The sequence below is a fragment of the Anolis carolinensis genome, unplaced genomic scaffold, assembly GCF_035594765.1.
Source record: "Anolis carolinensis isolate JA03-04 unplaced genomic scaffold, rAnoCar3.1.pri scaffold_27, whole genome shotgun sequence".
Lineage (NCBI taxonomy): Eukaryota > Metazoa > Chordata > Lepidosauria > Squamata > Dactyloidae > Anolis > Anolis carolinensis.
This window is the reverse complement of record NW_026943836.1, coordinates 483,597-498,593: the sequence shown is the minus strand read 5'-3', so window position 1 is coordinate 498,593 and position 14,997 is coordinate 483,597. Positions and strand designations below refer to the sequence as shown.

Genomic DNA, 14,997 nt, shown 5'->3' with positions numbered 1-14,997 from the left:
CCAATTAAACATCAAATTAGGTAATCGTTATACAAATTAAGCACCAAAACATCATATTCTACAACAAATTTGACAGAAAAAGTAGTTCCATGCGCAGTAATGCTATGTAGTAATTACAGTAGAGTCTCACTTATCCAACACTCGCTTATCCAACGTTCTGGATTATCCAACGCATTTTTGTAGTCAATGTTTTCAATATATCGTGATATTTTGGTGCTAAATTCATAAATACAGTAATTACTACATAGCATTACTGCGTATTGAACTACTTTTTCTGCCAAATTTGTTGTCTAACATGATGTTTTGGTGTTTCATTTGTAAAATCATAACCTAATTTGATATTTAATAGGCTTTTCCTTAATGCCTCCTTATTATCCAACATATTCGGTTATCCAACATTTTGCCAGCCCACTTATGTTGGATAAGTGAGACTCTACTGTACTGTATTTACAAATTTACCAGTAAAATATCACAATGAATTTGAAACACTGACTACAAAAACATTGATTATGAAAAGGCAGACTGTGTTGGATAATCCAGAACATTGTATAATCGAATGTTGGATAAGTGAGATTCTACTTTGATATGAAATAATTTCTAGGATAGAATAATGCAGAACAATATAATCTCTAAAACCAGGACAGTAATAAAGAAATAAAGAAAGTAAATAAAGCAAGGAAATTGGAAATTCCACAAAGGAAACAATCAGGGCCAGCTAACACCTCCCAAGAAAGGATTCTTCCAGAAAGGAAGCTGAGAAGGCAGTGAAGCACTATGTATTACCAAAGTCATTATTATTACTATCCTTACTATCCTTACTATTATTATTATTATTATTATTATTATTATTGTGTTGCGGTCAACCGTGAAAATGAATACAATCTGGCTCCAAGTATTCAAAAACACTAAAATCAGAATATATAAAAATTAATGTGGTATAATAAAACAGAACAATACAATCTCTAAAATCAGAACACTAAATAAAGAACAACACTCTGAAAATAGGGGAATTCCACACAGAAAACAATCAGGGCCAGCTAACACCTCCCAACAAAGGATTCCCATCATCAAAGTCTGGCCAATCCTCTGTTTTCTCAGGGCCACAGACAGTAGAAGCATATAAAATATCGCAAACAACACCACTCTGAAAACAAGGGAATTCCAGACAGGAAAGAATCAGGGCCAGCTAACACCTCCCAACAAAGTATTCCCATCATCAAAGTTTGGAAAATCCTCTGTTTTCTCAGGGCCACAGACAGTAGAAGCATATAAAATATCGCAAACAACACCACTCTGAAAACAAGGTAATTCCAGACAGGAAACAATCAGGGCCAGCTAACACCTCCCAACAAAAAAATCACTCAGGGAGGAAACAGCTAGGCTTTAAATCTGCAAGGCCATTACATCCTAATCATTTTTCCTAATTGCAGCATTCATACTTGCCTCCAACAGACAAAAAAAAACCAATCAGAAATATTGTATATTCACAACCTTTAGGAAATAATGTCCCCTGATGGCACAGCATGTTAAAGCGCTGAGCTGCTGAACTTCTGGACCGAAAGGCCGCAGGTTTGAATTGGGGGAACTGACAGAGCCCCCACTGTTAGCCCCAGCTTCTGCCAACCCAGAAGTTCAAAAACATGTAAATGTGAGTGCATCAATAGGTACTGCTCCGGTGGGAAGGTAACGCCGCTCCATGCAGTCATCCCACATGACCTTGGAGGAGTCTACGGACAACGCCGGCTCTTCGGCTTAGAAATGGAGATGAGCACCAACCCCCAGAGTAAGACACGACTGGACTTAATGTCAGGGGAAACCTTGACCCTATACCTTAACTACCACCAATTCCTCGATACTTTATTTCCCAGACCACCAGACTTCGCCACAGCAACGCGTGGCCGGGCACAGCTAGTATATATATAAAAGAGTGATGGCATCAGGGCAGCGGACAAAACAACAAAACTACAGGCCCCCCAACCTCAAAATTTGACAACACAACCCGTCATCCACGCCTCTAGGTTGATACAACAAAAAGAAAAGAAAAATAAAGTCCTAATTAGAGAGAGAGGAATAATTGCTTTTATCCAATTGCTGCCAGTTAGAAGGCTAAGCTCCGCCCACTTGGTCTCCTAGCAAACCTACTCAGCCCATGGGACAGGCACAGTTAGGCCTCACTTAGGCCTCTTCCACAGATTATCAGATTTTAACTGGATTATATGGCAGTGTAGACTCAAGGCCCTTCCACATCTATATAACCCATTTAGAATCTTATATTATCTGCTTTGAACTGGATTATCTTGACTCCACACTGCCATATAATCCACTTCAGTGTGCATACTAAACATAAAGACAGCCATACCACAGACATTCAATACCACCACTACCTCAACAATTTCTCACCAACACCACCAGACAACGCCACAGCAATGCGTGGCCGGGCACAGCTAGTTATTATATATATCAACCCACTTGCCTTGGCTGTGCTGCTCCCTCAGGGTCGGCTTTGGCCAACGGTATAGAATTATACAATGCTAGAGTTGGAAGTGATCTTGTGGGCCACCCAGTCCAACCCCATTTGGCCAAGAAGTAGGAAAATCGCATCCAAAGCCCCCCGACAGATGGCCATCCAGCTTCTGCTTCAAAGCCTGCAAAGAAGGAGCCCCCACCCCTATAATTCTGAACCTGCCTCCCTTTCCGCAGCAGCAGCAGTGCCAGCAGCGCCCTGAGCAGCACCGCGGGAGCCACGCAGATGAAGCGCCGACCGGCCTCCGCCGTGGGCTACAAGCGGCCCATCAGCCAGTACGCCCGGCTCGCCATGTCCATGGGCTCCCATCCGCGCTACCGGGTGAGTCAGGGAGGCCTAGAGCCACATACAGGGCAAGTCACCCCTGTGATATACGATCACAGATTCTCTGTTCCTTACCAGGACACAGACTACATTAAATAAGTCACCAGACTTATTTTAAACCGACTCAGAAATGAACAATTGAGTCTGCTTGATCCCCTTAACCTAGGATCAATCTTCCCTGTGCCTCATCAGAGCACAGACTGAATCCCTTTTTTAAACTCTACACTTTTTCAGCAAAACAGCAGTTGGCTCTGCCTACTTCTCTATGACAACCTACCTCTGAGTGCTCAGATGCAATAACTGTAATACTTACCCTTTTAAAACACAAACACACAATTAAACATAACATCTGTAAACCAAAAATTCATACTTTATTACAGCTTTTAACTATATTCCTCAAAGAGGTCTCTCTCTAATAACAGGGCTCCCAAGAATATCTCTATCTTCACACATCAAGTTCGAAGTTTGCCCATGGCCGTGTTAAAAGCAATGAATCACAGCAGTTAAAAACACATTTCACCCAGTGGCCACCTCAAATACCATTGAGTAGATGGCCTTCCCAAAAGAGCAAGCCTGCCTTCTTAATGGCCTTCCTTGTCTTCCTCTCGCAGGCCGAGAACATCATGTTCCTGGAGCTGGATGTCTCCCCACCGACCATCTTTGAGTTTGAGATCACGGGCGACCCCGCGGAGCAGGACCCCCGGGCGCTGCACCTGGAGCGCCTCACCCGCCTGGACAGCCTCCTGGAGCCGCCGGCCGCCTCCCGCGTCCGGAAGTCCCGCTCCTGGTGAGCCCGGAGGGAGGGGACGAGGGGTAGATGTATAGGAATGTGTACATGGATGTGTGTGTTTTGCTTATAGGGAGCACCCAAATTCCAGCAAGGAGTGCTGCTCATGGGGAGGAGGCCAAAAGGGACATTGGTTCTTTCCTCCCACCCATTCCACAGGTAGATATCCTCCACTTGCTTGAGCACCATCCGATTCTCTGGAAATGCCATCAGCCACAGATGCAGGGGAAACATCACAAGTAAATGCTGCTAAGACACATTGGCCATGCAGCCTGGAAACCATACAACACCCCAAAAATTACCATCATCTATTTTGCTGATACTCCTACTACTACTAAGGCTGGGCTTTAGCACAGCTGGCTAATCACCAACAGCAATAGATCTTTACGAACCAAAAGGTTGGCAGTTCGAGCCTGGGTTGGGGTGAGCACCCGACCTTCAGCCCAGCTCACTGATCACCTAAGCAGTTTGAAAACAGCTGTGAGCTGTTCCAAATTTTGGAAAATGATACACACAGAATCTCAGAAAATACTAGGGAAAAAATTTCCAATGAAACCAGAATATTATTTACTAAACTTGACAGACTCAGAAACACAATTTAACATAAATGACGACAAACTATTTACATATATCAATACAGCTGCAAGGATTATTTATGCAAAGCATTGGAAATCACAATTAACTCCGGGAAGGGAAGAATGGCTCGAGAAAATTGAGGACATAAGAGATATGGATGAACTAACATTTTTATTGAAGATGCACAGAGGACAGCCAATAAAAAGGACAGACTGGGATCAATATAAAAAGTATATGGACATGCAGTAAGAAACACGCCTTGTCACAGAAAAAAAATAAACTGGGACATACCAATACAATCAGGACTGGAAAACAATTATAAAAACTAACTTAAATTGGACCCCCCCCCCCAAAGGGGATGATGGGAAGTACTATTAGTATGTAAATGGGTGTGTGTGGGGTTTTCCCTTTTTTTTTTCTTTCCTTTTTTCCTTTCTTTTTTTTCTTTTCTTTCTTCTTCATTTTAGTGTGACGTGTTGTAGAAATTCAATAAAAATTATGAATAAAAAAAAAAAAAAGAAAACAGCTGTGAGCTGTGAGGAGAGAAATTAGGCACCAATTAAGCGGAGAGGTATTTTATGGCATCATCAAAGGAAATCCCAGAAAATGCCAGTGATCAAAGAACAGGAGGAAAAGTCTGTGATCAAGGGCTTGTCATCATAGAGGAAGGAGTGACAGCACCCCCCTGTGGCCAGAATCGAGCACAACCTCCAAGACACTGAAGAGCTCACCCTGACCCAGGCTTTGAGGTCTCAGCCTTCTGATTGGCAAGATGTATTGCAGTTTGGTGATTCACCTGCTGTGCTCAAGCCCGGCCCTTTAGCACATCTAGGCTGCATCAAGAGGAGAACAGTGTTGGGGTCGAGGGAAGTCCTTGTCGCCTTCTCTTCTTCTGCTTTGGCCAGACCTGCTCACCTGGAAGAAGACTTGAGTCCAGTTCTGGGCAAAGCAAGTCAGGATAGGCGTATGGGCAAGAAGAGAAGGGCGGCCCAAGTGGGCCAAGGTTTGGACGCCAGGAATCCCCATGAGGATCCTCTGGTCCTGCTCTGTTCGTCTTCTTCTCCTCTGACCGTCTTTTCTGTCAGAGTAATAGCAGCGCAGCAGTAGTTGGATGGAGTCAGAGGAACGCAGAACAAAGAGACATCCAAGACAATGGTAAAACTATATACAAGTTTTACTGGAAGCAGTAATCAAGACAAACAGACTTGCAGACAATAGACACAGGACTCTCACTCTAGGCCAGGGGTCCCCAAACTGAGGCCCGGGGGCCAGATGCGGCCCATCGAAGCTATTTATCCGGCCCCCACGGCACAAGGGCAGAAGGGGGTTTGGATTAAATGACCCAAAGGGTCTCTTCTTCTCTTGCAACCCTTATTAATTATTATTATTATTATTATTGACACAACGACGTTGTATGACACAGCAAACAAGATAGTCATGCTGGATTTCGTTTTACAAAACCACAAGTCGAACACTTCCCAAGTGTCTAGGACTGTGTGATGTATTTTCGGATGATGCGTGCAGATCCCAGTAAGGTGGCCTTTTGCAGTTGGCAGATCGTAATTTTGTCAATGTCTATTGTTTCCAAATGCCGGCTGAGATCTTTTGGCACGGCACCCAGTGTGCCCATCACCACCGGGACCACCTGCACTGGTTTCTGCCAGAGTCTTTGGAGTTCAGTCTTGAGGTCCTGATAGCGGCTGAGTTTTTCCTGTTGTTTTTCTTCAATGCGACTGTCACCTGGGATGGCAACATCAATGATCCAAACCTTTTTCTTTTCCACAACTGTGATGTCTGGTGTGTTGTGTTCCAGAACTTTGTCAGTCTGGATTCGGAAGTCCCACAGTATCTTTGCGTGCTCATTTTCCAATACTTTTGCAGGTTTGTGATCCCACCAGTTCTTTGCTGCTGGGAGGTGGGACTTGAGGCATAAGTTCCAATGAATCCTTTGGGCCACATAGTTGTGCCTCTGTTTGTAGTCTGTCTGTGCAATTTTCTTACAGCAGCTGAGGAGATGACCCATGGTTTCTTCGGTTTCCTTGCACAGTCTGCATTTTGGGTCATCAGCTGATTTTTCGATCTTGGCCTTGATTGCATTTGTTCTGATGGCTTGCTCCTGGGCTGCAAGGGTTATTATTATTATTATTATTATTATTATTATTATTATTATTATATTGTATGATACATATTATATTGTATGATACAGCAAACAAGATAGATATGCTGGATTTCGTATCACAAAATCACATTATTATTATTGTTGTTGTTGTTAACATTGAGGCTGAGTGGCCATCTGTCAGGGGTGCTTTGCTTGTGCTTTCGGTGCACAAAGGCAGAAGGGGGTTGGACTAAATGGCCCAAGGGGTCTCTTGTAATCCTTATTATTATTATTATTATTATTATTATTATGTATTAACATTGAGGCTGGGTGGCTATCTGTCAGGGGTGCTTTGCTTGTGCTTTTGGTGCACAAAGGCAAAAGGGGGTTGGACTAAATGGCCCAAGGGGTCTCTTGTAATCCTTATTATTATTATTATTATTATTATTATTATTATTATTATTATGTATTAACATTGAGGCTGGGTGGCTATCTGTCAGGGGTGCTTTGCTTGTGCTTTCGGTGCACAAAGGCAAAAGGGGGTTGGACTAAGTGGCCCAAGGGGTCTCTTCCAACACTGTTTTTATTATTATTGTTAATAATAATAATAATAATAATAATAATAATAATAATAATTGCTCAGTGGCCAACTATAGTCTGGCCCTCCAACGGTCCAAAGGATTGTGAACTGGCCCTGTGTTTAAAAAGTTTGGGGACCCCTGCTCTAGGCAGACAGAACAGAACAGAACTAATCAGTAATGCACAAACACTTGTGTCTGGACACTCCCCAGTTCCAGCCACACATCAAGGTCATCACAGCTTCTCAGTCATTAACTCTTTACAGACTATGTCACACTCTGGATGATGCAATCAGTATGCAATACAAACCAAGACACAAATTGCATGTAAACACTACCAATACACAAATCCCGCATTAACCTTCTCTTCCTGTCTTCCTCTGCAGGTGCCAGGCCCCTCGCCCCCTGCCCTCCTCCACCAGCCACGTCTCCTTGGCCTCCGGCTCACAGACCCCTCCCACGGCGGCGGCGGCGGCAGTAGCGGCTCATCAGTAGTGTCTCCCCCCCCCCGACCCGACCCCCTTCCCTTCTGTCCTTCCTTTGCACTGGGGAGGGGGCCGCCCTCCTCTCCCCCTCCCTCCCCCCTCCCTCCCTCCCCCCTCCCTCCATGGAGGACCCCGGGGTCCAGGGAGGGTCTCCCCTGCACTAACTCACCCCTGTCTGTGTAGCCCCTTCTTGTCTATGTCTGTCTGTCCGTCTGTCTATAGGAGGAGGGGGTGGCTCCTGGGAAGGGTACAGCACCCCCTGCCCTCCTTGGATCCCCCCACTCTATTTATTTAACATATTTATTTATGGTGTGTCTTCGTGATGGTGATGATGATGATGATGGGGTTGTTAGACTGAGCGGCGTCCAGCCTCGGCCAATGCACAATGTTCCTAGGAGGCAGCCCTGGCTTGCTCTTCATCCCGTGGATAATTCTGAGCACACTTTTTGGGGAAGAGGCTGTCAGCGTTGTAAAGAAGCTTTTGGAGCTTGGAAGCTCTGGAGCGTAGAAGGACGGACACTGGGAGACGTCAGGAAAATCAATGCACACAGTTTTACTGTGTAGAGCAGCAAATACAGCACATACAGACTAGGCAGGCAGACAACTAACAACCGATGACTGATAACTGGTGGCTGATGCAAGAGGAAGGAACTCACTCTTATATCTGGATCCTCCTTCTTTGCAGACATTTCTGATTAACTCTTTCAACGTCCATACACTTCAGATGATGCCATCACTTTGCAATCCCAGGCACAGCACAAATTACATTTAAACATTCACCTTACACAAATCTTACATTAACAGAGGCCACTGAGCATCATGCGCTAGGCTGCAGCAGTGGTCCCTAGCCCCCCACTCACCCCCTTTCCTCAACAATACTGGGAGTCCTGGTTGGCCGTGCCGTGTGTCCTTCTGGCGGAGCTCGCCCTCCTCTCCTGAAAGGGGTGATTTGGGAGTACCCCAATCACATAAAAACCACCGGGCTTGCCAAGCCGCTATGAGCACACTCGGAGACCAAAGAGTTGAGGACAAAACACCTTTATTGTAGCTACAGACAGACAATAGCAACACAGGCAGTGAAGCTGGCAAAAATTGTCTGCCCCGAGCAAATCTGCCCGGGGTCTTTTATACCCTACTTGTTTACGCATTTCTAGTTCCCCATTCTGGACTGGGCTTTACTGGAAAAACCACCAGTACAGTTTGTGGTCGGCAGGCACATCCTGCCTTGTAAACAACTCCAGGATGTAGCCCACCACAAACTGTAGAACATTTCAACAGGTGAAGCGAAAGTACATGCATTGCATACATTTCTCAGAATCGGCCGACCACAAGCTTAACCACAACTGAAACTTGCTAAACACACAGGACACATGCTATCTTGTCACAAGACAGCAAGTTGCAAATTCTTATCTTTATTTCTGAAGTGAGACTGATCTTCTGGTTTCAAGCAGACAGGCATTCTAAAATGGAGTCACTTTGGTTCAGTGATCCCTTCACTCCCACCTTCTGCCCCCCAAATCTCATAGAACGGACTCCCTGTTTGCACAGAAAGAACCTGGGCCCCAGTGATGGAAATGCTGCACAGGGGTGGGCTGGGGGTCTTATTCCATGCTCCCCCCCCCCCACATCCCATTCTCCCCATGACAGAGCGCACTTTCTCTGAGGTGAATTCCCATTAAAATAGCAGAGTAAAATGCAGCAGTGAGACTTACGCGGTGTGAGTTTTGGAAGGCCTCTTGAGTCTTCAGGAAGGCAAAGGAACACAAAGTTAGCTTTAAAGTTTAAAAGCATTTATTGAGGTAAAAAGAAATCCATTAATGGATAGAAAAGGTTTGGAGCTAACTAGCTAATCTATCCTGTTCTAATACACATAGACGGATCAAAATAACAAAGGTATAGATAGCTACATCTTGGAAAATAGGAGCGGACAGAGTGCGTCCTCTCTCTGGAACAAAGCAGGAAAAGGCGACCCACCTCATGGGTCGCTTCTTCTCTAGGGCCATAAACATTCCAAAGGCCAAATTGGGAAGTTACGACAACCCTAGGAGAGATCACATTTCTAAAGTATCTAAAGGGTGGGTTGACCTAAATAGGACAGGAAGGAGGAAACAATAGTGAGAAGCTTAATCAAAGCATGCATGGAACTGGGGAAGATGTCCCTAGCTCTTTTCTAGTCTTCCTATCTAACCATAGAGACTTGAGCAGTACAGGATGACATTTTTCCAACACTCTCCACCTGTTGACCTCCATTCCCAGAATCATGGCTCAAGCGCTGTGCGATTGGTCACCCATGAGGCACTATTGTGTTGTGATGGGGGGGAAGGGGGCTCTGCCATGTGGAAAACAGCCACAAAGCAGACCCCTGGATCCCCTGGCAGGTTACCCACAATCCCTTTGGGCTGGCAGCTGAGGAAGCCAATGGACCATCCAAAGTAGTCGTCAGAAAGGATTCCTGTGGCTTTTTTTTTTTTCGTGTCGGGAGCGACTTCAGAAACGGCAAGTTGCTTCTGGTGTGAGATAATGGGCTGTCTGCAAGGACGTTGCCTGAATGTTTGGCACTTTTATCATCCTTGTGGAAGGCTTCTCTCATGGCCCCGCACGAGGAGCTGGAGCTGACAGATGGGAGCTCACCCACTCTCCCTGTATTTGGATTCTGGAGAGGAAAGGGGGTTTTTTGTGTCAGGAGCAACTTGAGAAACTCTGAGTCGCTTCTGGTGTGAGAGAATGGGCCATCTGCAAGGATGTTGCCCAGGGAACATTGCCAGGATGTTTTGATGTTTTACCATCCTTGTGGGAGGGTTCTCTCATGTCCCCACATAGAGCTGGAGCTGACATATGGGAGCTCACTCACTCTCCCTTTATTTGGATTCTGGAGAGGAAAGGGGGGGTTTTTTGTGTCAGGAGCAACTTGAGAAACTCTTGAGTCGCTTCTGGTGTGAGAGAATGGGCCATCTGCAAGGATGTTGCCCAGGGAACATTGCCAGGATGTTTTGATGTTTTACCATCCTTGTGGGAGGCTTCTCTCATGTCCCCACATAGAGCTGGAGCTGACATATGGGAGCTCACTCACTCTCCCTGTATTTGGATTCTGGAGAGGAAAGGTGTTTTTTTTGTGTTGGGATCAACTTGAGAAACTGCAAATCGCTTCTGGTGTGAGAGAATGGGCCGTCTGCAAGGACGTTGCCCAGGGAACATTGCCAGGATGTTTTGATGTTTTGCCACGCTTGTGGGAGGCTTCTCTCATGTTCCCACATGGAGCTGGAGCTGACATATGGGAGCTCACCCGCTCTCCTTGTATTTGAACCAACAACCAGCAGTCCTGCCGACGCAAAGGTTTAACCCATTGTGCCACTGGAGAGGAGAGTGGAGCCTGCACACCCAGGGGCGGCTCAAGCTATAGGCAAACTATGCATTTGCGGAAGGTGCAATCCTCGAGGGGGTGCAGTTGAGGCAAGGGCCTGGGCCTTTGGAAGAATCCGGAGCGAAATCCAGGCCAGGCCTTTGTCGGAGGGAAGAGTTTGGGTGGGCACCAAAAATATTGCTTGCTTACGCTTGAAAATTACCTAGGGCCGGCCCTATGCACATTAAGGGGGATCCCCTGCTCCAGAGCTTCCTTATGTTCAGTGTCTCACTCTCTGCTTCATGGCTTGCCTTTTGGTGTGTCGGCTGCTCTTTGGTGGCCACTCCAGTGGCCCCGCTCGGAGACACAAATAGTCCAATGGCAAGTGCTGGGCGCCACTACCTTAGTGTACCCTTCAATCCAAACACCAAGGACACCACGGCTGGTCCCTTCAAGTGACAGGGAAACGATGTCTTCAGATAGCGGTCACCCTGGCGGTGGCAGCCACGATGGGTGACCGGAGGAAGTAGATGAGGAAGGTGTTGTGGTAATCTCTGAGCGGTTAGACTCCATTTAACCCTCTCTGGGGGAGATTCCACCAAAATGCAGCAGAGTAGCAAAAGCAAAGCTTTCAAATGCAGCAGTTACTTACACGGGGTGAGCAAGAGAAACCTTTCAACTTAGGATGGCAATGGACTGCAGAGTCTCAGTAAAAGACTCAGTAAAAGACTCAGTAAAAGTTCAAAAAGTATTTATTCAGGTAAAAAGAACTCCGTTGTAGATAGAAAGGCTTGGGAGCTGTCTAGTCTACTCTAGACTGGTTTCTAAGGGAAAATAACAACCACCTAAATAGTTACATCTTGCCAGGAGAGATGGCAGGACGCTGCTTGTTAGCTAGAAGAACAAAGGGAGAAGAGAGAACCAGAATGGTTCCAACCTCATGGTCCAGTTTACTGGGGCCATAAAAGACATTCTGACCAATGAGAAGTTAGTGTCCCTGGAGATTCACATTTCTACTAACTTCAAAGTAAGGGATGTGACGTACACAGGATAGAGTGAAAACACAGTAAAGCCTGTCTAGGCATGCTTTGGAAACAGGGAAAGGATTCCCTCAATCTAACTCTATCATCGAACTACATCTAGACTTGAGTAGTCCAGGGTGATTCCCAACAGAAGGGCCCTCAGTTAAGGGGAGAAGGTCTAGGAGACGGGCAGCTGCCTTTCTTTGGGGCTGAGATCCAGAGGGAGGGGTCCAGATCCCCTTTCCAGGGCCTTGCGCTGCAGAACGACCCTTCCTCCAGTCTCTGTGTCTTGCATTTGGTGGCCTGCTTCACTGAGGTTGGGCTACCAAGCCCTTCCAAGCCCTGGCCCATGACCCCGTTGTCCTTGTGAGCAGAGGCCCAGCGGGGACCCTGAGGCTCTTTGCAGCCCCCGTTTCCCTGAGGAGCAGCCCAAGTAAGAATCATAGAAACCTAGAGTTGGAGGAGACCTCATGGTCCACCGAGTCCAACCCCATTAGGCCAAGAAGCAGGAAAGTCGCATTCCAAGCACTCCCGACAGATAGCCATCCAGCCTCTGTTTCAAAGTCTGCAAAGAAGGCACCTCCACCGGGCTTCCAAGGCAGAGAGTTCCACTGCTGAACAGCTCTTTGTAACACACAGTCATGTTCAGGTGGGGTCTCCTTTCTTTCCTGTCATTTGAAGCCCTTGTTCCATGTCCTGGCTTGCTCTTTCTTCCCTATGGCTTCCGTCCCCGCACATCATAACCCATAGCTCTCCTCATGTCTCCTGTCTATCAGCCTTCCCTTCTGCAGGCTGAACATGCCCAGCTCTTTAAGCCGCTCCTCAAAGGGATTCTTATTCTCCAGACCCTTGATGCTTTGAGTCGCCCTCCTCTGGGCACACTCCAGCTTCCTCGTGTTCCTTGTTCATCCGTGTGCATTTATGGGACCCCCATTGGAGACCCCAGGCAGCAGAGGAGCCCATGGGCAGCACAATGCGGGTAGCACACCTGCCCGAGCATCCCTTCCCCTCCATTCTTCACTGGCGTGGTTTGAACTCCTCCACGGCCCCCTCAGTAATGCACCCATGGTTGGGGGCCAGAGGTGGGGTGGTCCTCTGGGCTCTCCTTACAGCACAAAAGCAGGGTGGAAACTGGGGGTGAAACACCTTGAGGCACACCTGAGTGCCAAGGCCCGTTGGATGCGGAGGTGACCGGCTGGCTTTTGGCTTGTCGGAGGCCGAATGAAAGACCTAGCCAAGCCACGGAGGCCATTCCTTCCCATTAGCAAAGCGGGGAGGCATTTGCACTGTGTCTCTCTCTCTCCAAGACGTTTTCGCTGAGAGATGCTCGTCAAGACTCCTTGGACTGGTATGGGCTGGGCTGGGGCTGGCCACCCTCGGCTTCAGGAACGGACTAAGGACATCTTTGGGGGATGAAGTGGGCTTTTCCTCTCAAGGGCGCACTGCCAAGGGCGGCGGCATCAGCACATGGCCTTGGATGCCAGAGTGCCCTTTGTGTGCTGCCCGCCCGCTGTCTCGCTTTCTCTCTCCGGACACTCGCTCTCCTGCCCTCCTTGCCTCCCAGCCTGCCGCTGGCCTCCAGGACGTCCGAGCACAAGACTAAACCCCAGGACAATTGTACAGAAATGCTGATATTTGGCACGGGGGCCGTTGCTGACCCTGTCACGGTGGGCTGAGTGACCCCTTGGCCCTGTGGCCGCGACCCAAGCTGTAGGCTTCCGATGTTCCTTGTTCTGTGTATGTGGGCGAGTCTGTATTTACGTGTGAGTGAGTGTTCCATGGTGGGTGCGTGTGCAGGCGTCCGGTTGGGGAAACGCTTGTGGGGTCCTCTCTGGGTGGGTGGGAGGGTGGGAGGGAGGGTCCGGAAGCGGGAAGAGGGAGGGAGGGGAGGGGAGGGTTTGTTGATGGGTGCGTTGGTTGGTTGGCAGGCGAGGCGGCCAGGACCAAACTCTTTGTGCCTGTTGGTGTGGTGATTCCCGTAGGCAGTCAGAAGTCGGTGTTCGGTGGCCCACGCTTGTCGCTCTCTCTCTCTCTACGTATGAATATACTGGACATGTTATGCATACCTATATTATACAAAGTGTACTGGCAGATGCTGTTCCCCCCACAATCCCCTCCTCTGGTTCTGCTCTCCAAACACAACTGTCACGTTGCTCCGCCCCGGTGCCGGCCTGGGTGGCTGCGCCGGAGCAGCACTGCGACCGAATCCCGGCAGTGACAATAAAGGAATGAGCATTGTCCAAGCGGAGAGAGTGCTGCCTCGTTCATTGGGGTCTCTTGGGTTTCCTTAAAGGGGAGAAGCAGGTATGCGTCCTTTAGACCACATATAGTCATAGAGGTGGAAGAGACTTAAGCGGCAGGGGGGGGAAAGGAAGGGGCCTGAGGCTGTTAGGAATGGTGGGAGTTTGTTGGGTTCTCTTCTCCCAGTTGTGCTGTGGGTCAGTCTTCCAAAGGAAAAAGCACCAAGACACCAAGGCTGGTAGATTCCAACAGATTTTATTGTTCCGAATACCAGAACCTTCTCTTTGGCCCACTTATATAGGGGCTGTTGCATACCAGAGGGTCATTGAGGTTTTATGGCTGGCATCTGTTCCTTGTCAGCTGACAGGAGATGTCAAGGATTGGAAATCATGACAGAGTTGGAGTCCAAAACACCTGGAAGGAAGGCCTAAGTTTGCCCATGCCTGGGCTAAACCCAGCGCAGCCTTGCTAACATCAGCTTGGCCCCTTCTGGCATTTTCCTCCTCCTCCTGCCCTTGGTTCGATTGCACTTTCACGCTCCAGTTACTGCCAGGCAGGCAGACAATTCGCAAAAAGGTCACCCGGGACTCGAGCTGGAAGGAAAGCAAGCCTGGCTTCCCTGCAACAAGGCAACGGCTCTGGGTTGGTTCACATTCACCTTGGCCTTTACAGGAACCGGCTTTTCACCACAAATAAAACGCCCTGTCGCACCTCAGGTTAGCTTCACCTTGCTGAACACACCAGACTGTACACAGGTTGAAGTCTTTCGTAGTTTATTAGGAAATAGGAAATAAATAGTTCTTAAAAAGCAAAAGTAAAGATCCAAAAGATTGTTGCAAAACCAAGGCTATAAAGAATAATCCAAGAAAACATAAGGCATAAAAACAAGGTTCCATGAATGCTTGACAAAGTCCCATAACTTGAATACACAAGGCTGCAAGGTAATCCAGGAAAGCAAGAACTAGCTTCTATACTCCAAAACGAGACGTTGCTTTTGACAAAGATTTCTCTCAGGACACCCT

The 14,997-nt window shown here is 47.6% G+C and overlaps 1 protein-coding gene across 4 annotated transcripts in view; it reads left to right on the top strand.

Moving 5' to 3' along the window:
- The window catches only part of kif3c (kinesin family member 3C), an 88,251-nt gene extending 74,274 nt beyond the window's left edge, over positions 1 to 13,977 (top strand). For 2 of the 4 annotated variants that reach the window (XM_062966683.1, XM_062966681.1), the window contains 3 exons: positions 2,704 to 2,845; positions 3,460 to 3,635; positions 7,274 to 13,977. In XM_062966683.1, coding sequence (XP_062822753.1) covers positions 2,704 to 2,845; positions 3,460 to 3,635; positions 7,274 to 7,382 — 427 coding nt within the window. In that variant the 3' untranslated portion in view covers positions 7,383 to 13,977. Of the gene's footprint in view, positions 1 to 2,700; positions 2,846 to 3,459; positions 3,636 to 7,273 lie in introns of all 4 variants that reach the window. The other 2 variants (XM_062966682.1, XM_062966680.1) reach the window with 1 other exon arrangement.
- Positions 13,978 to 14,997: the final 1,020 nt, after the last annotated feature.